Below are 25,296 nucleotides of genomic sequence, written 5' to 3'. Positions count from 1 at the left end.
TGTGTGAGTGAAAGGTCTTGGAGCATCATCCTCGCAACCATTTCTGACTTCCTAGCCAAATCACTGTCCATCTCTTAGTGTTGTTTAAGAACAGAACCAATGTAAATTTCCATTCATACGATTTTAATTCACGTGTGTATGAATATATAATACAAATTACAATGTGTATTTATTTAAAGGAAAAATAAAATAATTAAAAAAGACTAGTTTAAAAGAGCATATTTTGTGGAACACAAAGATTAGGCTCATTTTACAGCATGAAGATGAGAAAATCTGTGAGAAGCCCAAATCTCTTTAATTGCTAGTATTACAATTCTTCTTGTTATTGTGTTCTCATTCAGTTGTGCTATGTCCTCTTCTCATTTGACTTGGCTAAGATGAAGAGGTAGAAGTGAGCAGTGAACTAGAAAATAACTTTCTAAAGGTATGTCTACACTTAACGCTGCATTGACGCTGTGGAGACTGATCTGTGGTTCGATATAGTGCATCTAGTAGGGTCATACTAAATCAAATGCTGATGGTGTCCCCATCGACCCCAGTATACCCATTGCAGTAAAGGCAGTCAACAGGAGAGATGGCGGAGAAAGTTGACCAAAGGTATGTCTACTCCACCTATACCATTCCCGCAGCTGGAGCTGCATATCTCTTAGGTTGACTTTCTCCCCTAGTGAAGACCTGCCTTAAATCTCATTCACTAGCACAGCACTGTCTGGCAGAGAACACTGACAAGAACATATAAATAAACAAATTGTAACTGAAATTAAAAAAATCCTCAAAGTATCTGCATTTATATTAGAGTTTACAAAGTCCACTTCAAAACAAAATCTAAATCTGGGGCCTAGATCTAGCTGAGAGCTTTAAGGGCTAAATCTTTATCCTTCTATGTCTGTGTTCTTATATTGCTTACCACGTTCACTGACCACTGCTATCAAGGTGAAAAGAAAATGGCCATTTTAAGATACAGGCAGTTAAGAGGAGTAAAGGCCTGATTCTGCAAGGTGCAGAGAGCTTGCTGTGAAGTGCTGTGTACTCTCCTCTCCTCTAGAGATCTTTGAAAAACAAACTTGTGGTATTTCCATTGGTTTTAGCAAGAATGAGAAACTCTTACTATCCTCCATTAGACCGTACCATAGGCAGAGACTAGTACTCTGGGGATGGTTCGTCAATTGATATAAACTGTTCAAGTGCCAATTACTACAGTGCAGCTATGCTGATTTACACCAGCTGAAGTTCTGGCCATTGATTCCTGAAGTCCTTTCTATCTATACCTTCTGTCTTCAATAATGTGGATTCTAGCTGTCCTACCTGCTTTCACCATTTCCGCTCCCTACGTCGACAAAAGATGGAAGTCTAATTTTCATGGCTGTATACTTCAGGGAGTACCACAACCCATGCCAGGTTGACCAAACCACTCCATTGTCATGGGGCCCGGTGTAGTTTCCCATTTTGTAATACTGTCCATTGAGATTTGCTGCATGGCATCTTGTAGAAACAAAGGAAAGGGGAGAGGAGAGTTTAGCATGAGAAGACATTGCATCATTATCGCAAATTGCAATTTTTATTGACATACATTTGAATTCAATTGGTCTATGCCGGTTTACACCTGATGAGGACCTGACTTATGAGGGCTTAATATGAAACAAAGGGTTTAGCCTTGCAAACCATCCACATAGAGAGCTACCGACATCACTGTGTGTTCCATGCACAGACAGTTTGTGGGATCAGACGATATAATTGCTAATGTACCAGTAATACCCACCAATACATATAAGATAAATGAAATATAATTATGGACAGCTCTGAAAGAAAGCTCAAATGTTAAGTACCCCAAACTAGAGAAATGCCCTTAACGTACATTCTAACTGCCAGATAAGCTTCTTTGTAGCTCATCTCAAAAGGGTAGCCATTTTAGTCTGTTGCTTCACAAATAACAAGCAGTCATGTAACATCCGAGAAACTAACACATTTATTAGGTCATGACCTTTCATGGGTAAGAAGAACTTCTTCAGATAGTTGGAGCTAGGAATTGTTTCCTAGGAATTGTAACTAGGACTTGTTTCCTTCAGGCCCTCCATTTCTCTTATGCTCTTATTTTGGAACTCATTATAAACATCTGTGTTTCGAATTATAATGAAAAAACAGGCTGTTGCTGCACCCCCGCCCACAGCCTTAGTCCCATGTACATCACTTTTTGAGTATTGGTTACAGTCAACGTCTTCTCATACCTGTTAAACCACCAGCCGCACTTGTTCTCTTGTGCACAGCTGCCTGTTAAGAATCTATCATGATCCTTGTCAGATGTGGAGAACGGCATTCCATTGACTGATGCTGACCACTGCTCCTCGAAGTTACTCCCGCCAGAGAGAGCATCGCCAGCGTTACCAGAGTAGGTGCCAACCCATAACCTGTAATTGTCCTGAAAGAGTAAAATGTATATATTTCTCTGTTATCAACTGTCTTTTATTTCTTTTTGAAGGCTCACACTTGCTTTCTGGAATACGCTGTGGGCAAAATTAATCCTTGGTATAACTCCACTGAAGTCAAAGATGATTTTGACCTTATGCCTTTTGATATTAGCTGTGGGCCAAGACTCCCTCTGATATACCAAATATACTGCCAAGTTACTCACCTGCCACTAAAGACTGCAAATATTGTCCTTTTTCAACACCTGCATGACACAAATTGGCTGATCCTGGGGTGAATACCTAGAGATTATCAGTGGCAGTGGTAGTGAAATACCGCAGCCTTGGTATCTTGGAAGATTTCAACATACAAAGATTTCATTCACAAAGACTGCAGATGCAAAAGTCCAAATAAAATGTGAGTTCCATGTGCTAAACTTTATGTACCAGTGGGAAGAGTGACTCGTTAGGGACCAAAAAATGAGCAACAAGAAGTCCTGTGGCACCTTATAGACTAACAGATATTATCTATAGCTGTAATATCTGTTATCTATCATATCTATTAGTGTATAAAATGCCACAGGACTTCTTGTTGTTTTTGAAGGTACAGACTACATGGCTACCTCTCTGATAAAAAATGCATGTTCGGAGTGCTGCAGAAGCATGTGCTTCCTGATGGAAATGTGACGAAGCACTTCCGTAAGGACATATCTAACCACTAAATTCCAGCAAAAAATATGTTGCATCTTACTCTCAAGGATACAATTTGAGGCAATGAACATTTAAAAACTTCTCCCATCAAAATGTCAGGCCTTCGACTTCTGGCTTCAAAGTGGCCCAAAGTATTCTTCTTTTTTTATGGGAAGAAGGGTTCTTTTGAAGATGGGGTTTACTTTCAAAAGAGCTGTGTCTATGCTGTTTTTCTTCTTTTGAAAGAAGAATATGCAAATGAGGTGCCAGATATGTAAATCTGCACCTCATTTGCATTTTCAATTTCCCTCATTTGCATGCCTCTTTCAAAAGAGGAATGCAAGTGTAGACACAGCCTACCTGACTGAAATGGAGTCATGAAAACCTTGCATAAGAACACATGAAATGTGGACAGGTTCTCCAGAAGGTCTAGTGAGAATGGCAAAACTTTTGGTGGACTTGGGTCAACTTTCAACAAACCTATATAAACTCTTACAAAACTGAAGCAAATCTGGAGTGAACTTTGGCCTGTTTCAAGTGTGAACCATATGCAATGTTATGTTTTCATGTTGTGACTCCAAACTAGACAAAACCAGGCATTGGTGCTTGCGTTTTGCTTTGAGTTTCTGCAATCATTCAAATATGAAGCTCAAAACTCACAGAATATAAACCCTCATGAAATTAACTTTAAAAAAGTTGAGATGATTCAATCCCCAACATCTGAATACCTCTAAGTTTTGGAAAATTTCAGATTCTGACCTGCCATTAAGCTTCTCTTCTGTCCCTTCTCTCTATAATGGACCAAGCCAAAATACTGAATCTAGATGCAAATGAACTTTTCAAAAGTTCACATTAAGGATCTTTGTGGCTTGGCTCCATCTCTAGCTGATGTGGATCCTTTTAAATCAAAATGGATGAATTTTGCAGAACTGTAATTGTAACTCTGATTATTAAACTCTCAGTGGGAATCAAGGAGAAGTACTAAAACTCAAACAGAAACTTGTCCTTGTAATAAAAAAGAAATCATTATTGTCTTCATTTCTTACCTGCTCGTTCTTAATCTGGAAGTTTTCATAGATTGCATATCGCCTTTCCCCATGCCAGTCCACCAGGTCAATTTTTAATGTGTTTTTCTCTAGATTATAATACAGATTATAATGTTAGATTAGTACTCCACTGTGAACCATAGAATACAACTAGTAAGAAGTGCTGGTGGAAAAATCCCCTTACCTCTTACCAACAGGTCATAGATATGTTCATTGCCCAGCCAGTATTCATCATTCTTGCCCTTGAAATGTCCAAATCCTTGTTTGTAGTCTGCCCATTTCCTGAGGTGAAATACAACTAACAGTTTCAGCCTTCTATGTAGAATGGTGAAATGCAGGAATTTGTATCTGACAGTCTCAATTACTCTATCATTGTGAAATCTCCTGAAAAATGGATGTTTGGTTTTATCTATATGTAACACTGATAGACCTAGGTTGCCAGCACCAGGGATTAAACCTATGATTACAGGGTCCAAAGCCCAGTGCTCTACCACATGAGCTAAAGGCCAGGTGGCTCTCAGCCAAGGCTGTAGAGCAAAGACTTGACTCACCCTAGTATAAGCTCTCAGTGCCTCTGCATACTACATATAGAAACAATTTTCTTACATATCCTGTTCAAAGCATAAGAGACAAGCTGGACTTACAGCACTGCATTACAAATAAATACAAAATAACTGATTGCTTTACATATTACTCTCTCTCATTCACTCTCAGTGGGCCCAACCCTGCTAACACTGCCAGGTCCAGTACTTGCAGAATCAGGCCAAAAGTTAGCGGACAAATAGAATCATAGAACAGTAGAACTGGAAGGGACCTCAAGAGGCCATCAAGTCCAGCCCCCTGCCCCAATGGCAGGACCAAGTACTATCTAAACTTTCCCTGATAGACATCTATCTAACCTGTTCTTAAATATCTTCAGTGATGGAGATTCCACAACCTCCCTTGGCAATTTATTCCACTGTTTGACCGCCCTGACAGTTAGGAACTTTTTCCTAATGTCCAACCTAAACCTCCCTTGCTGCAGTTTAAACCCATTGCCTCTTGTTCTATCCTCAGAGGCCAAGAAGAAGAAGTTCTCTCCTTCTTCCTTATGACTCCCTTTTAGATACCTGAAAACCACCATCTTGTCTCCCCTCGATCTTCTCTTTTCCAAACTAAACAAGCCCAATTCTTTCAACCTTTTTTCATAGGTCACGTTCTCTAGACCTTTAATTATTCTTGTTACCCTTTTTCTGGACCCTCTCTAGTTTCTCCAAATCTTTTTTGAACTGCGGTGCCCACAACTGGACACAATACTCCAGCTGAGGCCTAACCAGCACAGAGTAGAGTGGAAGAATGACTTCTCGTGTCTTGTTCACAACACACCTGTTAATGCATCCCAGAATCATGTTTGCTTTTTTTGCAACAGCATCATACTGTTGACTCATTTTTAGCTTGTGGTCCACTATAATCCCTAGATCTCTTTCTGCTGTAATTGTTCCTAGACAGTCTCTCCCCATTCTGTATGTGTGAAACTGACTGTTCCTTCCCAAGTGGAGCACTTTGCATTTGTCCTTATTAAACTTCATCCTGTTTACCTCAGACCATTTCTCCAGTTTATCCAGATCATTTTGAATTATGACCCTATCCTCCAAAGCAGTTGCAACCCGCCCCCCAACTTGTTATCATCTGCAAACTTAATAAGCGAATGCAATAGTAGTCTTGTATTTGTCTTCTAACAAAGCAGCTGACACTGAAGCTTGTCAAAAAACGTCAACAAAATGGAAAAAGTTTAGAAAAGAGAAAACAAAAATGATTCAAGGTTTAGAAAACATGACCTCTGGGGGAAGATTGAAAAAACTGGGCTTGTTTAGTTTGGAAAAGAAAAGACTGAGAGGGGACATAACCGTTTTGAAGTACATAAAAGTTTGTTACAAGAAGGAGGGGGAAAAAATTGTTCTTCCTAACCTCTGAGAGCAGGACAAGAAGCACTGGGCTTAAAATTGCAGCAAGGGAGGTTCAGGCTGGACATTAGGAAAAACTTCCTGTTAGGGTGGTTAAACTTGGACTAAATTGCCAAGGGTGGTTGTGACAAACATCTGTCAGGGATGGTCTAGATCAAGGGTCAGAAACTTTTTTGAGGTGGTGTGACAAAATTTGACCTTTTGACCCCTATGTACAGTCCGAGTGCCCGTGGTACTTTTTAAAGTCACTAATAGTCCTACTTACAACAGCTTCTTTTATCAATAAATGAAGATGCAGAGCTTTACCATTTAGGTGGTGGTTGGTAGCATTAGTTGGTCTTCTGTTAATCCACAGGCAGCATGGCTTTGAGCAAGCTCCCAGCTGCATGGGAGAGGAGGGTGGGGCTGAACTCTCCCTTTACCTGCTGATGAAAGTCAGCTTGAGTCCCACTCTTGGCACCCATGCCAGGGGTTGCTGACCCATTTTAGATAAAAAATAGTCCTGCTGTAAGTGCATGGAACTGGACTGAATGACCTCAAATTGTGTCTGCATAAGAATTCTGCCTTGCGGTCTTTAGCACCCTGCAAGCTCAGGGCAGCTATGAAATATAATAATGAACTGAAAGCTGATAATTTCAGGTTATTATTATTAATTACATTATTCATGTACAGTGAATAAGGATCAAACAAATTTGGGTCCCTATTGTGCTAGGTACCATACAAAGAGAAATAACAGACAGGCCCCTCTCTGAAGAGTTTATAATCTAAACAGACAAGACAGACACAAGGTAGGGGAAAAGGTGGAACACAAGTGGAGTGATGGTGGCAAATGCCATGTTAATTCCACTTTTTTGGCAGGGGATAACTGGGCTAAGTTAGGAGTTGATCAGCTATACAGAAAGAAAAGGGATGGGGAAGTTAGGGGGACAGGGAAAAGAGGGTAAAAGAAGCAGGTAAGGAGGCTGAAGGAGAGGGAAAAGGTCGGAGCTAACAGCCAGTTGGCCCAGGGCAGAGAAAGTTGGAGTACAGTACATTCAAGTTTTGAATGGAGTGTCTGAAGTTCCTAGCCGTGGCTGCTTCTGGTCCCACTAGCTGGAATTTCTGGCATGTGACATAAAGGAGGGGAAGCACCACCTGCATTCTTGTACCCCAAGTATGTGTATGTGTGGGGGTGTCTCCCTGTGCAGTTCTTGGCCTGGAGGGGGAACTGACTGGGAGGACAGATATCCCTGTCTGGGCTCCATTTTACCAGCCTCCCAAAGGTCAATAGTTCTGCTTTGGTGGGGCCAGGCATTGAATACACTGGCCTGTTTAGTACCCATATCTCGTTTCAAATCCATGTCTAATTTGCTGTCCACTGTCTCCCCATTCGTCTTGCAGCATCACTGCTTGTCTGGCCAGTCCTTCCCTTCAAATATATGTGTTTTGAATTATTCTTCATCTGAATGCGTAAGCTGCATTTTTCCAAGATGAATCTCATTCTCTTACTTTCTGCCCTAATTTTTTTCTCTCTAGATTCCTCAGAGTTATTTCTATAGCCCCATTAGTATTCAAACATCCTTCCAAGTTTAGTATTTCTTGCAAATTTCATAAATATTGTTTAGTATAGCTGGGCAGTCTTTTTCAGCCAATAATTTATACTCTGAAAAATGTGGTGTGAGGTTGAATTTGGTGAAAGTTTTAGCAGAATAAAAATGGAGGGAAAAATTTTTGAAAAAGTCAGAATGTTTCATTTCTGCATTATCAGCATGAAACACTCTGATTTCATTTTGAAATGACATTTAATTTGATTTAGCTTAAAAAGGGAGTGGGTAAAAAAAATCCCAAATCTAGGTATTTTATTTTAGGACAAACTAACCACTCATTCAACACCCCACCCTCCAAATTACCTTTTTATTTTGTCAAGTAAAAATTGACATTTGAGTCAATCTGGAATGAAAAGGTTTTCAAATATTTTGGGTCAGCCACTGAGCCAAAAGCTCAGTTATTTCTCCAGCTATATTGTTTAATTCTTCTTCACACTGCTAATGAGGACATTATACAAGATTTGTACAAACACCAGTCACTGGACCAAATAGCCAGGTTGACAGGGGCAGAAGGAGACCTTTGTGTAGACATGTCCATGAAAAAGCCACCTTCCCATGGCTTTCAGCCATGACAATCTGGAGCAGTTTTATGAAGGATCTTCATTAATATTCTGGAAGAGGAAGTAAATTGTATACTGTGCCTTGACAGTTTTCAAGATATGAGAGAAGATATGTCATTTAAGGGTTGATAACCTAGTTTCAGACTCAAACTCATTACCAGATAATGAAATGTCTCCCCTCATAATAACTAAAAAGACTTAAATAAAGACCAACCAATGAAAAAGTATCACAAGTTCTTTCTAACTCATGATTGAAAGAAGTCATTAAAAATGGCCCAATTCTGCCATTCCTTACTAACATGACTTTTCTTATTTGTGCAAATAGTTTTAATCACTAAGAAGTAGAGCTGAATGAAATTTTTTCAACAAATTGCTTTTCCAGTGAAAATTGCAATTTGGCTACCCTGAAACTATTAATTGAATTTGGGTTGAATTCAACAAATAGATTTGGTTGAAAACACTTTTTGAATGTGTTACAATGTTTTGATTTCAAATTGGGCCAATTTCAGACACAAAACAAAACAATAAAAAGGGTGAAATGCACCACAAACAGCTGAATTAAAAAACTGGAAAATAATTCATATGGATACAGCCCCAATGTTTTGATCAACTCAAAACAAATTGAAAAAACTGGAATACAATAATTTTGAGTTGACTAGAAATATTTCAGGCAATTCTAATTTATACTTTTCTGTTCTTCAGTTGGATGAGAAGTTTAATTTTTTTAATCAAACCTGAAGTTTTTGTTGCGGTCCCCAAACAGAAAAGCTCATTTTTCCCTCATCTCTACTAATGACTAAAGAATATATGCTTGCAGGATTCAAACCTAAAAATGGCAGTTTTTGACATGAATCAGAATCTTGAAGGAATTTAAAAAGCACAGAAATCCTTAAGGGAATAATTTAAAGCCCCAGTGAAATATTAAATATATACTATGTACCTGTTGAAATTCTCTTTGCCATTACTGCGTCGCTGTATTACAGTCCATCCCCCTCCATCAGACATGTCACAGTATACCAGGAAAGGTTCTAGGTCTGCTCTGGGCCTGATCCTGTAGTAACCATTTTCAATTTTTCTGCTGTTAAACACTGCAGAACAATCTAAGCAGAAGAGTATTTTTTCTTAAAACAATGATTGCAGAAGAACATATAAATGACTGTCGTCAAGAGAAAGTCTCAACAGGATTTTGTGCTAAGACCGTGATTTCTGGCTCCTCTGCATGGTCCCAGCCAGGCAGGTCGGGGGGCCGAATTTGTAAAATGATGTTTAAATATGGCTCTAGCAAAAATAGTCTGTAACAGTTTGGCCGGCCAGGCCACGCCTACCTTAGCAAATCTGGGACCCATGTGTCGCAGTCCCACTAGTGATAACAGCCATAGAAGCTGTAGCACAGAAAGGATTCAGAAGATTTTACCAGTGTCATCTTAATCTAACAGAACATTAATTTATATTCTTCCCCTGTTCTGTGCTGTGAAATACTCTTTTGGGAGCAGAGGATGAGGGCAGTGGACTTTCTGTTTTTGAGAGCTAAATGCCCCTCCTCAGGGTGTGGATGAATTAGCTGGTCCCTTCCCAAAGGAATGCCAGAGAAACATGTACTTCCATCGAGGGGACAACCTGGGCCAGAATCAGGGACAATTTGAGTCTTATTGTTTCAAAAAGAGAGACCTAAAGGCAAAAGCCTAAATCAGTATTTAGGAACCTAAGTGAGCTGTTTTAAAAAGAGCACATATCAGCTCCCAGTGAAGTCACAGAAATCAGGCTGCTTACTAACTGTCAAAATCAGGATTAAAGACTCTAATGTAAGGCCTCAGAGTTTTGAAAATTATAGCCTAGTGAAAAAATCACCCAGGTTTGATGTTGTGACAACAGCAAAACCCTAGCATTGTGCCATAGCACAGTTCTGCAGCACTGACCTGTTGCACAACAGAAACAGCATCCATGGACCTTTGTGCCAGGTGTTGTACATAAACATAGTGAAAGACAGTCTCTGCCCCAGATGGCTAAGTGGATGAAACAGGTGGCATGTAGGTGAAAAAGCAGAGGTGCAGGGAAACAATGTGATTTGCCCTAGCTTACACAACAGGTCAATGGCCTTGGGCCATAGATCTTCTCTTGACTATCCAATGCATATAACACATAGTACATATTATAAATTAAGCATTTTTGAAGCTATATACTTCCTTTGTGGTTTTGTTAAGGAACCTGGATAAGATATAAATATGCCTATTTGTCTGTAAATAGAATGTTGCTGCAAGAAATACATATTTTGATACCCTGAAATGACAGTGTCTATTACATGCTACTGCAAGCTCCTACCTTCATCATAGACTATCAAGTTGCCACTTGTTGTGGGTAAAAGTATCTCAGGCTTTATGCTCCGTGAGGCTGAGAAGACCTTGCTCTTTGTTCCATGATAGTTGTTCCCCAAGATGTCCTTCACCTGTAATTCACATAACTGAAGCAAGTCTTGGAGCAGTTTTAGCCTCTGCTGTAATTTATTGTTGTCTATGAGGCAGATGTCCTTATTCTAAAGGGGAAAAAAAGAGGTATGATGTAATTAAAGTGATAACAGAGAGAAAGACTGTAGCTCTTAATTATCCAAATACATACATCTATCTTGAGGAAGCAAGTGGATTCCAATTTAAGACCTCTTACAGGGTAGAGGGCTGCCATTTTTTGTCCCTCTTTCTAAATCATTACAGCACAATCTACAAGGCTGATGAATTCAGCCCAATGAGGAACAGGATTTTATGCTGCTTTTGAGAATGAGATCTCACTAACATTAACTATCTGGTCCATCAGAAAGTGACTTTGGACAACCGGTGCCCAACTCTCCTGCCTGTTTAATGAAATCAGTGGACTATTTTGCAGAATAAGGTACTGAGTAGGAAAATCTGGATCTTACTTTGTAGCAACAGAGGTCCTGTAAGGATACAGAATTCTCAAACCTCTTTTTGTAAAAATGAAAGAGAAAGGGACAGAATCTGCGCACAATTATTCTGGAGTAACTCCACTGAATTCAGCAGTTCCACAGAAATCAGTAGAGTTACTACAGATTTACAATGGCCTCACAAAAACAGAATCTGGTCCCAAATTCCCTAGGAAAAAAAAATTCAGTGAGAAGCAGATCAGAAGCTGGTATTGCTATATTCCCAAAGAAAAAACCTTAGACAACTAAAGTAGCATCAGAATCTTATTACAATTAATTCCTGCCAGTTTTGTTTCAAAGTTATGCAGAGCTTTAAATAAGGCCCCCAGAGCAAATGGAGTGAACAGGGCAAAAGCCAGCCAGAGAATTTGACTGGGAAACGTCTGAGAGGAGCTCAGGTAAATGTGGCTTTTGCGGGGCTGTGTTGTGAACTGGTGGGTTGTACAGGTGGTATCGGAGAGAGGGCTTTGGATTGTTCAACCATTGGATGCTGCTCCAGGCACAATGATTGCTAGGAAGAGATGGGATCCACTTAACGAAGAGAGGGAAGAGCATCTTTGCAGGCAGGCTTGCAAACCTACTGAGAAGGGCTTTAAACTAGGTTCATCGGGGGACAGTGACCTAAGCCCTGAGGTAAGTGGGGAAGTGGAATACCAGGAAGAAACATAAGAAACATTCACATGGAGAATGCAGGGCGATCAGCTAATTATCTAAAGTGTCAGTACACAAATACAACAAGCCTGGAAACAAGCAGGAAGAACTGAAGTCCTGGCACAAAGAACTGTGATTTGATTGGAAAAAAGGAGACTTAGTGGGATGACTCACATGAAAGGAGCACGGTCATGGAAGAGTATTTCCTGTTCAGGAAGGACAAGCAGGGGAGAAAAGGTGGTGGAGTTGCACTGTATGAGAGCAGTATTATTGCTCAGAGCTCCAGTATATAGAAGGAGAAAAGCCGTTGACAGTCTTTGGGATAAGCTTAGAATTGGAAGCATCAGAGGTGATGTGGTTGGTGTCTGCTATAGACTGCCAGAACAGGGGGATGAGATAGGCAAGGCTTTCTACAGACAATTAAAAGAAGCTTCCAGATCACAGGCCCTGGTTCTTCTGTGGGACTTTAATCACCCTGACATCTGTTGGGAGCCATCCTGATGCACAGTAAGAAAAGCAAAAGTGGTAGATAACTGGCTTAGTGTGGCAGTGAGGTCTTTGGTGAGCTTAAACACAAGGGAAGCTTGCAAGAAATGGACAATTGTTTAGGGAGGAATATATATTGCTCGAGAGTGCAGTGGTGTCATCAGGAAGGCAACTGGATTTGCAGCTAGCAAGGGATGTTAAGGGCAACAAGACAGGTTTCTATGGGCATGTTAGCAATAAAAGGGTGATCAGGGAGGTTACGGGACCTTACTAGATGAGGGAGGTAACCTAGTGACACATGATATGGGAAAAGCTGAAATGCTTGATGCATTTTTACCTCTTTTTTCCACAGACAGAGTCTGCTGCCAGACTACTGCACTAGGCAATGCAGTATGGGAAGGAGGTGGGCAGCCCTCAGTAGGGGAAATAACAGGTTAAGAACTATTTAGAAAAACTGGACATACACAAATCCACGGGGCTGGATTTAATGCATCTGAGGGTGCTGAGGGAACTGACAGATGTCATTGCAGAGCCTTGGGTTATTATCTTTGAAAACTCATGGAGATTGTGGGAGAAAAAGGCAAATGTAGTGCCCATTTTTTAACAAAGGGAAGAAGGACAATCCAGTGAACTACAGACTGGTCAGCCTCACCTCAGTCCCAGAAAAATAATGGAGGGGATCCTCAAGGAATGCATTTTGAAGCACTTGAAAGAGAGGAAAGTGATCAGGATTCACTAAGGGAAAGCATGCTTGACCAACCTGATTGCTTTCTACGATGAGGTAACTGGGTCTGTGGACATATGGAAGTCAGTGGATGTGATATCCCTTGACTTTAGCAAAGCTCTTCATACTGTCTCTCATGTAATTCTTGTCAGCAAATTAGAGAAGTATGGATTGGATAAATGGACTGTAAGGTCGATAGAAAGCTGGCTAGATCATTGGGCTCAACAGTTAGTAATCAATGGCTCAGTGGCTGGTTGGTGGTTGTTTTCAAGTGGAGTGTCCTTAGGGTCAGTTCTAGGGCCAATTTTGTTCAAACATCTTTATTAATGACCTGGATTAGAGGATGGATTGCACCCTTAGCAAGTTTGTGGATGACACTAAGCCGGGGGAGAGTTGGGATAGGGTCTCAAGTGACGTAAACAAACTGGAGGATTGGGCCAAAAGAAATTTGATGAAGTTCAAAAAGGACAAGTGCAGAGTCCTGCACTGGGGATGGAAGAACTCCAAGCACTGCTACAGGCTGGGAAAGGACTGGCTAAGCAGCAGTTCCCCAGAAAAGGACTTGGGGTTTACAGTGGATGAGAAGCTGGATATGACTTAACAGTGTGCCCTTGTAGCCAAGAAGACTAATGGCATATGAGGATGCATTAGGCACATTTCCAGCAGATCTGAGAAGTATCTTTGAAGTAAGCAACTTCAAAGTTTGCAACTTTTAAGTTACTGTTGTAGTGTAGACACAGCCTTTAACAGTTAGAGCTTAGGAAGAAAGCTAATGTGGGTGGGAGGGGCAGATCACTCCAGATCTGCCTGCTGCAGGATTCTTACACTTTCCTTTAAAGCACCTGCCACTGGCCACCATCAGAGACAAGATCCTGACATAGATGGACTTTGGGATGGATTCAGCCTGGCAATTCCCATTTTCTACCTAAATGCTCACTCTTGCCACTGGAGAAGCCAGTGGCCAGTCAAGCAGAGAGAACTGACAGTTGCTGGCCAACTGTCCTTTCAGAGAATTCCAGACCTCTGAATTTGAACTTTGGGCAGGATACAGAGCAATATACACACCCTATTCACGTGGTCTTGAGTAAGAGACAGCAAGTTGTTCCAGGACTTTCTGTGAGGTGACATTTACTATTTTGTAAGGAAAATATACTGTATGCAAAGGTCAGAGGCCAGTTCCATTCAGATGCTTTTTTTTTTTTTTTTTTATTGTTCATAATGCAGGTATCATCCAGGCACCGTGGCTGGCTCAAACAGTGAGCAGTGTAGGACAGGGGTTCTCATTCTTCATGGTACCACCTCGCCCTTCTGACAACAACAAATTATTACAGGATCCCAGGAGAGGGACTGAAGTCTGAGCCTGCCCAAGCCCCACCTGCCCCAGGAGGAAGGGCCAAAACCAGAGCCACAGTACCCCAGGCAGGGAGTCCATAGCCAAAGCCCAAGAGCTTCAATCCCAGGCAGAGGGCCTATAACTGAGTCCCTGATTCCATGCCCAGGCCTGAAGTCTGAAATCATCAACTTCAACCCTAGGTGGTGCAGCTTGGCGGTCAGCTTTGGTTCTGGGAAGTCTTAATCAGCTCTGGTGACCCCATTAAAATGAAGTTGCTCCCCACTTTGGAGTCCTTACTAACAGATTGACAACCCCTGATCTAGGAAGGACACTGGCAGTTACCAATTGGTTAGCTGACCGTTTGTTTGTGCCAGCCCTATAGTAGTAAACATGTAATGCAGGTTGGGTCAAATGTTTAGTGCTAGTCTAGGGCAGCCTTTCTGTGATTTCTTGAAAGCAGGATGTGAGTCCTTAAGGCCTCTATACCACATTTGGATGGAAAGCCCTGGGTTTGTTCCACAGAACAGTTACTCCTTATGGTGTTCTGTAGCACATAACCTATCCAGAGCTGCCTGAGCTGTCGGTTTGTTCCAGTTGTTTTTTTCTGTTTCTTCCGTGACTGCAGAGCTGTTGTTTACTCTTCATAAGGCTACTTTCACACTGTTCGCAGAAATATCCAGTCAACTGAGTTTATAAAAACAAGCTGTGATTATTTGTGCCCATTCCAACAGGACTGAGTTCCAAAATGGAGAGTTTAAGGATGAGTTAGAGCCAATAGAGTACATGTGAAAAGTCAGGCGACAGAGACACAATGTGATACTTATTTAGATTTTCCTCTCGCATTATCATAAAAATGGTAGTTTTGACAGTTATTATTGTACATGCATTTGTTTTCCTTATGTGTGTGAAGGCTACTCAAGTGAGTAAGGGCCTGCAGGAGTAAGCCTAAGTTTTTCTTAAGCTAGGAGTCTCAGCCCACTCTAGGATCAATCCTATGAGCTGAGTTCTGATAGCTTTACTTGGGTTGAACACTATTTTTCTCCAGAAACAGTGCCATTGAGGCTGCTCATATAAGGAAATGCCATTCTGCATGAGTAAAGGATTCTGAATCAGACCTTAAATGCTACGGAAAGTTAGCTCAAGAAAGGCTCCTCCAAGAACACACATTTAAAAGCTGAATTGGACAAACATTTTTATAACAAAGTAGGTGAGAAAGTACATCTTAAATAAATTACACGTATTTGTCTTTTGTGTGGAAAAATCAAAGCCAATTGGAGTTGCAGGAACTCACAGGACTGGGCATGTTGCTAGCAGAAACGCTTTTGTAATGAATCCTGTTCAAAGCACCTTCTATCTCAAAGCAGTTTTCAGAGTCAGTGTCACTAGCATCCTGTCTGAGAGGTAAGCAGGTGTTATCACAATTTTACACTCAGTGAAACTGAGCAACAAAGAGGTGAAGTGATTTTTTGAGGTCACCTGGAATATATGGGGCATAGGCAGAGAGAGAATGGAGACCTGACAGTGCTGTGCTGGATCCCTATGACCATCATTCCTGTTCAACTGCCTTTATGGAATTTGAACACTTGGCACTCCGAGAAAAAAGGTTGCAAGTAAAACACTAAATGGCAATTGCAGGTGTTTAGCACCTTTTATCGTGGGGCCCCAAAAAGCTAGCTGCAGATCTCATCCACAAAACTATTCCTCAAAAAAATTATCTACAAAACTATTTCAAATACATCCTGAACACAATCTTCCATTAGCAAAGCTGACAAGAAATTAACAGACTGGCTTGTGACAAGTTTGTGGGGTCCTTGGGCATGGTCTGTAAGTCTTGCAATTTCATATCCCCATCCACACCAACCAACCCCAATGAAGCCCGACCCCCTATATTATCTAAACACTCTATTGTTGGAATAGAGCCAATTCTCACCTGACTATTTCACCAGCATGCTGTAATACCCCCTCCTCTGCTCTTATGTCCCTGTCTCTGATATATATTTTTAGAGAGTGAGTTATTTAAGAGAGGGACCATGCCCATTTTTGGGTTGTCACCATACCTATCACACCATGGCTGTTTCTGTAAACAGTAAAAGAGTAATTGTCTAACAGGGATGATACCAACTATATCCAAGTGACACCTACCGAAAGTCTAGGTGCAGGTGAACACAAGCTCACAAGCAGAAGCAGTAACAGCAGCCTGGATCTCATTGTATTCATTTCATGTAGCCTGAGAAGAATAATGAATTTACTGTACTATGTGTTTATTTAACTACATCAAAACCACAGACACAATGAAGTGCTCTAGAAGTGCAACAGGACTTATTGAAGATGGTACATGAAACTCCCTGGAGCACAAAATGGGAAAAATATACATCTTAGAAGAAAGGGCTGAGGGGACCTATGTTTGGGCTCCAAGCTGAGTGCCTCCCTGATGGGATGAGTGACACTTTAGCAAGCTCTTCTGGCTCCCACAGACAAGCACATGCACCATTTACAGTGCATGTTATTTTACTGGCAATAGCTCTCTATAGAGTTCCTTACAAACTAGTTGGCTGAAATCTGGTAGTCAGGCAAATTTTTATTAAATTCACCAGGTTTTGCTAGAGTAAAGATGGCAAGACTTGATTTCCTCTATACTCTTTACCCACCCCGAAATGCAGTTCAGCTGTGAGGTGGAAGGCAGCAGTCAGGCAAGCAACTGGTATACTTTCCTCCCCAACAGTGCAGGAAGGGATATGTCACAGCGTCAGCTTTGACAGAATGTATTGTGTCTGCTCTGTTACCACAGTGAGCAGGCAAGACTTACACTCCTAAAGTCTTGCCTGAAATAAATGCAAATAGATTCAAGTCAAACGTGTGGAGATAAACATGAGTCAATGGCAGAACTGTCCACAATGTTTTGCAGAACAATATTTTATATAAATAAAAAAGCAAATGTGCAAAATTGAACAGCCCCCACCAACATCTTAAACCACTGCACAAGCCTGAATTGACCATTTCTCTGAAGCAAGCAGCCCATGTACCTGAGGTTCCTCTCCTAGAGTCATGAGACTGACTCAAAGTTAGTGCTGTATGTGGAACTGGTAACCCTAACGTGATACTTGAATTGTACTATTAAAGAAGCAGGCCAGGTTCTAATGAAAACAGGGAGCTGAAACTGTCTTATGGAAATGTTCAGCCTATAGAGGACAGTGAAATGGAAGTTCAGCATTTGGGAATTTTTATTGTTGCACTAGGCTATCTTCCATTTAATGCCACGATGATAATTTATGCAGTCCCCTTGGGATTCCCTTTGGTCACTGACTATACTCCTGTTTTACTCTGCTGTAAGTGAGACTCAAGCCCTGCCTTGAGAAGGAAGATAGGAGTAAACATTTCTCTTGTCAGGGGAAATTTAAGCTATAGCTTTGAAAAACTGATTGCAAGAGCAAGCAGTGGTGAAAAAAACAACTTCAGCTATGCCACATTGACATACCTTATATAGCTCTAACTACAGTTTGCCTTTTCTTCAGCTGTTTTCCCGTTCCAGTTATCTTCCTTAAAAGTCAGAAGAAAAAGAAAGGGATGCTAAAGTTGGATTGTGTCTGTAGAAAAGAATTTGTGTTATTTCTTCCACACTACATAGTTACATGAAAAATATATAGGCTTTGAAGGATTAGCTTTATGTCAGTAAGTGTTTATTTCATTGTACATATACAGACCAATGAAAAACATTTCCATCAATAATAATTGAATTTATACACAGGAAAAGCAAGAACAATATTCTCTGAGAACTTATGTGATTAAAGAATATTTACTTTGTATATTTTGCCACGTGATATTGACAATTTTTATTTTAACAGTCAAAAAGCTTTCACTTTTTTAACCACATCATCTACTGTAATCAAACAATTCTTATCTGTCACCCCCACTCTTCTGCATGACCCTTCCCCATAGTTTCCTGCAACCGTAGAAATTTATATTGATAAAATAAAAACAAACATGTTTACCATCCACAATTTTACACAACCATAAACATTTAAATAAATAAAACAAACATATTAATCAAAATTATAAAATATAAACATCAAATTCTTCCAAGCCCAAAAATATATTTGGAATCTCTTGCATGAAACAGTTTGGAACCTAATGTTTTTGCTTGATTTTACCTGTTAATCCTACTTATTTGGAGCTTAAGGAGACTAACATAATGTTTATATCGATGATATTCCATTGCTGTGCATCATTACCCACATTACTTAACTCTGAAATGCAATAAAGAATGATTTCTCTAAGCATTTACGTGAATCATTCAAACTAACTTTCCCCATGGGAGTTCCACTACAAATTTAATACAGCCATTGTAACACCAATACACTCCATAATATACTATGAAGGCAGACTTTAAGACTCAGTGTTTGTTTACACTATTGTTTAATCTAGTTTATGTCTAAAATATAGAAAACAGACATTTGAATGCCATAACTAGCCTGGAGAGTAGAAAATGAGGAAATTAAGTAACTCTCTATTACACTGAAAACTCAGAAGGGTTATAGTTGTGGAATTAGCCTCAGAATGGGACAATTAAGTTTTCAGGTTAATAAAAACATTTGTGGTGAATGTGGCAAAAATAATGGAAACAGACTACTCTTTCTGCATTATGGCCAAGGAATTCATGCGTATTTTAAGGAGAATTTAAGGAATGCTCCATTTTATAAGGCAATTGTTTGGTCACTTGAGAGGATAGCTAATGAGACCAAATGACAAGTCATTCAGCTTCTGCACAGCCGCCATATTATTTACTGAGGAAAATTCTATTACAAAAGTACAGTAATATCATTTTATTAAAAAAAGTAGGATTTTCTTTTCTCCCATAACAGAACAAGACTCTTGACACAGGCTTTTCCTTCAGCTTTGCAAGACTAAACATGGCTACCCCTCTGAGCCTGTTTTCATTGTCATTTTTTAAAGCTATGAAATTAAATGAACAAAACCACTCTGCCCATCCTCCTTTTCTGAGTTCTGTCCTAGGGAGTACTTAATCTCTTCCCCCAGCCCTCACTGACTTCAGCTGGCGTTTGTGTTTGCTTAGCACCTTGCAGTATCCATTCTTTTATGCCTCTCCCCCCACCATTTTTGTGTTAGCAAAGAATACATGGATTTCAATGTTTACATAATAAAAGCCTAGATCCTAAAAAGGTATTTTGACTTCTAAAATCGATGGGAGTTAAATGCCTATGTGAATCTGGGCCAAAGAAGCTAAGCTAATAGTTCCCAGATGCTGAATTATCAGCACTCCTGACTCTTCATCAGTAATAATCTCTCTTTTCAGTTAAATCTAGTCAGCCAATACTTACAATGGCTGTTCTTGCCTATCACTAGTTGATGTCAATGGGGCTGCAAAAGTGTAACTGAGAGCATAATCGTAGAGTTATACATGACCAAACTCCTTTTCAAAATATACACACAAATAGAGGCCACCATCCTGCAGGTACTTAAGCACATGCTTTGCTTTACATATGTGAGTAGGCCCTTTGAAGCCAATGAAATTATTCCATTGCACTTCTTGAACCCCAAAATCTCTGATCTTTACACTTTCTCTACTCACCTGTCTGCACAGGGCTCCCACCTCCACTACAGCCTGTGAGTTGGCTTGGGATCTACAATATGATGCCCTCACAAAGGATCTTATTGTGCTTCCACCAGACTCTTGATCTTGCCTCTAAAATCAGGTTTTTAATCCATTTATTAGTCATGGGACAAATTGTGACCTTGCTGTTGACTTTTAATCCCTTCCTTGCTGAGGCGAAACTCATACAGAAGCATGAGACTAATCAGACTGTGTCATGTTTGAAAACACAATAAATCTTCCCTGTGGAGCAGTGTATATTTGATCATGACCAGCTAACAGACTTTTAAATGTGACCTACTCTGTCTACATGAGGTGCCAAGGCCTGAAATCTCACACGGATTTATGAATCTATTTCTCACTGAAACCACTGGGAGTTCAGCACCAAAATACCTTGATGATCTGGGACCAAGTCATGTTTATAATTATACTAGTTAAAACATACTTGTTGATACATTTTTTCAGACACGATTTATTTTTCCAGCTTAGACCAAGCCGTAGGGATAGCAAAGATGTGACGCAAGGATCTGCTGTTGTGTAGAGATCATGTGAGGCAGATGCAGCAGAAGGGTGTGTCTGTGTACAGCTCCATTTGGCAACTACTTAAAAATCATCAAGTCAGCCTAAGCAAATATGAACACTGTGTGCTCTATAATGATACCTCCTGACAGATGTTGCAATCCCTTGACACCACATTTGCAAAAGCATTTTCTTCTTCCAGGAACATGCATGGCTGCTATGTAAACTGCAGTATTAATTGCCATTCAGCTTTGTAAAACAAAGTCAGACTGACTCTTTTTAAAATGCCCAGCACTACAGTCATATTGTCTGCAAATATTAATTATTTTACACACTCCTGCAATTTTACAGCATTTCCAGGGAAAAGCCAAAGAACCAGGTAGCCCTAGCTCTATCATTTACCTCCTGGGTGTTCACGTTTAGGTCACTTAACCACTCTGGGACTTCAGCTTCCTCCGCTCTCTTTAAGAAAGAGGTTTGAGATCTATGGCTGAAAAGCGCTACACAAAGCACTGCACACTTTTTTTGAGGTATGCATTATTATTGGTACTAGTAAATATACGCACTGTATCTTGGATGTTTGCTAATAAACGGGATTTTCTTGAACTGCAATTCACTGATTCATTTAGCACAGCTCTGCACTATGGGGCAAAGTTAACCTAATTTACACAACTCCAGCTGTGTGAACACCACAGCAGGAGTCCACGTACCTTAGGTTGATTTACTCCAGCGTCTTCACTGCAGGAGGCAATGAGTGAAACTTTCCTGCCAGCTTCTCTTACATTTCTTGTTCCAGTGGAGAGAGCAATCAGGTGTCATTTTAGCTGGTCCCCACTAGACCCGCTAGATTGACCCCTTGGGGATCAATTGTTTACACTGATCCCCTGTAAGTGTAGCTATACCCTTAAAGTGCTGCCTGAATGTAAAGGTTTTGCAGAGGACTATATAACCAAGGTTTTACAAAGCACTTTGAGCCTTCAGAGAAATTAGTTCCAGCAGTAAGTCCTGATGAAGCCATTTTTAATTCTGCTGTTGATTCCTATAGTCAAGGATTTTTTTTTTAAAAAGATAAAAATAATAAAAACCAAGTAAAACTGGAAGCTGGGATTTTAAACTATTAAAATCCAAACTGTATGTATTAGAAGGCCATGTTTTGCTAAAAAGGAATAGTCAGAATAATTTAGGTCCAAAGAAAAGTAAGGGTGGGAGAAAAGTGTTAGGTTACAGTATTTCAACAATGTTCAAAAGACTAAATATACAGATTACGCTGACAGTTTAGTTATGTGTGAATATAGCATAGGTGGATCTAATGGATTGTTGTCACAAATTTAATTAGTGTGCAAGTACCTCATGGTAAGGATTGGGGTTTGATTGTGACCTCACTCACATCAGGGAAAATCGGGAGTAGCTGCTTTGAAATAATAGAGTTGCAGATTATAAGGGACCATTGTGTTCATGTAAGTCTGAACTACAGGTCATAGGACTCTGAAGTAGAGCAGGGATTCTCAAGCTTCAGGGGATTGTGACCCCCTTCTGACAATAAAAATTACATGACCTCAGGAGGGGATTTTAAACCTGAACCTGCCAGAGCCCCACAGCCCCAGCAGGGTGGGCCAAAGCCTGAGCGCTGTTGCCCTGAAGGGAAGGAGCCCTTGGATTCTGAGTTTGGCGCAGGGCTCCAACAAGTCTAACGCAGCCCAGTCAACCACATTAAAATGGGATTGCAACCCACTTTGGTGTCTCCCATCCCAGAGGTTGAGGACTGCTGAAGTAGAGCACATATTTTAGAAAAAAAACCTATCTTGATTTAAAAATTCCCAGTGATGTAGAATCCATGACAACCCTGGGTAGATTGTTCCAATGGGTAACTACCTTTAGTGTCAAAAATTTACATCTCAGGTGAAGTTTTAATTTGTCTGTCTTCAACTTCCTTATACCTTTGTGTGCTACACTGAAGAGTTCTCAATCATCAAATTTCTATTTCAGGTACTTACAGATTGTGATAAAGTCACCCCTTAAGTGTCTCTTTGATAAGCTAAATAGACTGACCTTAAATCTAGCATCACAAGGTGTATTTTCCAAGCCTTTATTCATTCTTCTGGCTCCTCTCAGGATCCTCTTCAATTTATTGTCATCCTTCTTGAAGACACTGGAACTGGAAACAGTATTTCAGCAGCAGGCTCACCAAGGCCAAGTACAGAGGTAATATAGGTACTCAGGATTGCCCTGTTTGGGCATCAAAGGATCGCATTACTCCTTTATAGACACAGCATCAGGCTGGGAGCTCAGGTTCGACTGATTAGCTACCGTGACTCCCCAGTCTTTTTCAATAATCACTATTCCAGGATAGAGTCCCCAAGTCTATAAGTAAGACCTACATTCTTTGATCCCACATATATCCATTTACGTTGCAGTGCATTAAAATTTATATTGTTTGCTTGTACCCAACTTAATAAGTGAGCCAGTTAGCCCCGCATCAGTGACTTGTCCGCTTCATTATTTACCATTCTCCCAATCTTTGTATTATCTGCAAATTTTAGCAGTAATGATTTTATGTTTTATGCCAGGCCATTGTCAAAGAAGGTAGGGCCAACAACTGATCTTTGTGGTACCACACTGGCAATATAATTGCCTGATGATGATTTACCATGTACAGACTCACTGTGAGACTTACCCAGTGATGCCGCAAGTCCACAGAGGGCTCTGCTACAAGAATAGGTTAAGGGCCCCCTATGTGATTCCAAAATCCAAAATGTGCTTATGTCCAACATCCTGGCTGCAAACGATCTTCTCTCCCAATACTCCACATTCCCTCAGAACGCCACAACTTGCCTCTCTCACATCAGCATCCCTGCACTTACCCCATTCCCTCACCAAGAGTCCCCCAGGACTTCCTACAACCCTATAACCCACCAATAATTTGCTCCCAGCACCTCATCCACTGTCCTCTAGACCTTCCTGATCACTCACTAGCACTCCCTGGCCCACTGCTCCACTCTCATCCACACCCAGGCCTGACTAGAACTGCCCAGCAAATATAAATATGAAACTACACCTTTACAAAATATTTTATCATCTTATAATATGAATATATCAGCTCGTTTTTCACCAAGTACAGAACAGAAAATATTTCTTGAACACGTCTGCCTTTTCTGGATTATCACATCTGTTAGTAATCAATCGCAGTCAAGTCACACTACTGAAAGCTGCGTTGAGATCACAACTAGTCTCCTACATTTTAAATGTCTGTGAAGCAGAACTGCCAACCCCTGGATGAACTGGACTTCAAAAAATAATAAAACCAGCCTACAAATCTCATTTAGGACTCTCAGAACTAAACATTTAGGGTTCTTTTTATTTGCCTGAAACATTCTGATCCTTTTGGGTACACTCGGATCATAGTCAAGAGCTGGGGCTTTAGGCTGAACCATAAAAGTTGGCAACACTGGTAAAGCATACACTGTGGTGTACAATTAGGAATCATAAAAGTACTAATGATTAGAATTAGGCCCAAACCACATACGTCAGGCCTGGGTACATATTTTGAACAAGGAAGAGTCAGAGATGTTCTGATCTGAGATTTTGATTCAAAAACAACAAGAAGTCCTGTGGCATCTTATAGACTTGTTTCTGAAGACTCACTCAGTTCACTTCTCAAGATAGAAAGCACAGCTGGTTGGTTTGTGGCACCTTTATGCCTGAAGAATTGGTATACAGGGCAACAGAGAATCAGATGCAGACACTTTTAAGCAGTCCCCTTGATCCTTGTATATGCTGCCGCACAAGGAGTCTTGTGAAAAGTGAGCATCTCAATTGAGCCGTGCATTGCAAAACATCAAATCACTACCTTTATCTACAAGGAATACATAACAGGGGCAATCAAGCTACTGCATTTACATGCTCCTCTCCAAATAGCTTCCTTCTGATGGGGAATACCTTTTACACACATAATCCCTGCTGAAATGAATGTATATTTTATGTCCACAAGGACTGCAGGATAAAGTCCTTAGGGGAGGAAAAAGTAGCACATGTAAAAACATTCTTCACCAGAAGGATAAATGTAAAAGCTCCTCCTTATATTCTTACCTTATCTTGTTAGTTTCCAGAAACGTCTAGCTGTTTCTTAAACCCATTTATTTATTTCATTTTTATTGACCTGAAGTAAGTTATAATTTACTACTTACTAATCTTATGAGTGGCTTGGACTTGGATTGTTTCCAACCCCTCTTCTGTCTGATATGCATCTTTCTGCTTTAACTTGTGGCTGCAACAACCCTAATTGGTCACAAAGAACAACCTTCTGAGGTCTCTTGCAACCCTATAGCTCTATGATTCTAATGCAGTCTATCAAACTAAATGAAACAATGTAAACAAGCTCTTGTTGTTTGGTTAGTATTAGAATTTGTGAAAAGTTTAAGGAATTTATCTTATCAGGTATAAATATAGTAACTGTAATGCAGAGATCCTATTTTCATACTAAGATTATTTACTAGGACTAAGAAAAGGCAAAACTGATTGAGAAAGAAGGGAAAACACATTGTATAAGATGATATTACGTTTTTTAGATATAACATATACCTTACCTTCCATTTGTTTCAGCTTCCTGCACAAAAATGCTCCAAATTCTTAGTATTTATCACAGGACTTTTGTTTCATTTTTTGAAAACAATGATTCCTGCCACTTCATCACTGAAAAATTTACAACTAAACAAACGAATTGCAACACAGTGACCAGACTTGGACAAGTGCTAGTAAAGCACCATGTGTGCTCCCTCTATGAGCCGTGCAGCTGCAGTGAAACACTGCTTTGGGAGTG

General features: G+C 40.3%; 1 protein-coding gene across 3 annotated transcripts; it reads right to left on the bottom strand.

Annotated features, from left to right (window-relative positions):
- Nucleotides 1-106: 106 nt before the first annotated feature.
- On the bottom strand, nt 107-25,260 carry LOC142009323 (fibrinogen-like protein 1). 3 transcript variants are annotated; one of them, XM_074987184.1, is made up of 10 exons: nt 25,064-25,260; nt 22,530-22,706; nt 17,829-17,937; nt 16,496-16,580; nt 10,547-10,757; nt 9,168-9,327; nt 4,323-4,420; nt 4,139-4,227; nt 2,226-2,416; nt 107-1,482 (listed from the first exon to the last, which is right to left on the bottom strand). In XM_074987184.1, the coding sequence occupies exons 4-10, from the start codon at nt 16,568-16,570 to the stop codon at nt 1,302-1,304; spliced, it is 1,005 nt and encodes a 334-aa protein (XP_074843285.1). In that variant the 5' UTR covers nt 16,571-16,580; nt 17,829-17,937; nt 22,530-22,706; nt 25,064-25,260; the 3' UTR covers nt 107-1,301. The 3 variants fall into 3 exon arrangements, with proteins under 3 accessions (XP_074843285.1, XP_074843276.1, XP_074843295.1); XM_074987175.1 differs by having other exon boundaries at nt 22,530-22,635; XM_074987194.1 differs by having other exon boundaries at nt 17,829-17,890; nt 22,530-22,635.
- Between the last annotated feature and the right edge of the window lie 36 nt (nt 25,261-25,296).

The sequence above is a fragment of the Carettochelys insculpta genome, chromosome 1, assembly GCF_033958435.1.
Source record: "Carettochelys insculpta isolate YL-2023 chromosome 1, ASM3395843v1, whole genome shotgun sequence".
In the NCBI taxonomy this organism is placed as follows: Eukaryota; Metazoa; Chordata; order Testudines; family Carettochelyidae; genus Carettochelys; species Carettochelys insculpta.
This window is presented reverse-complemented; position numbering and strand designations above follow the sequence as displayed.

Excerpts from the sequence above, each read along its gene's own strand:
- LOC142009323 (XM_074987184.1), bottom strand. The coding sequence starts at position 16,570 with ATGAATACAATGAGATCCAGGCTGCTGTTACTGCTTCTGCTTGTGAGC. Across the intron at positions 4,421-9,167 it reads GGCAAAGAGAATTTCAACAG|GAAATGGGCAGACTACAAAC; the intron begins GTACATAGTATA and ends ATTTCACCTCAG. Across the intron at positions 4,228-4,322 it reads CTATGACCTGTTGGTAAGAG|AGAAAAACACATTAAAAATT; the intron begins GTAAGGGGATTT and ends ATTATAATCTAG.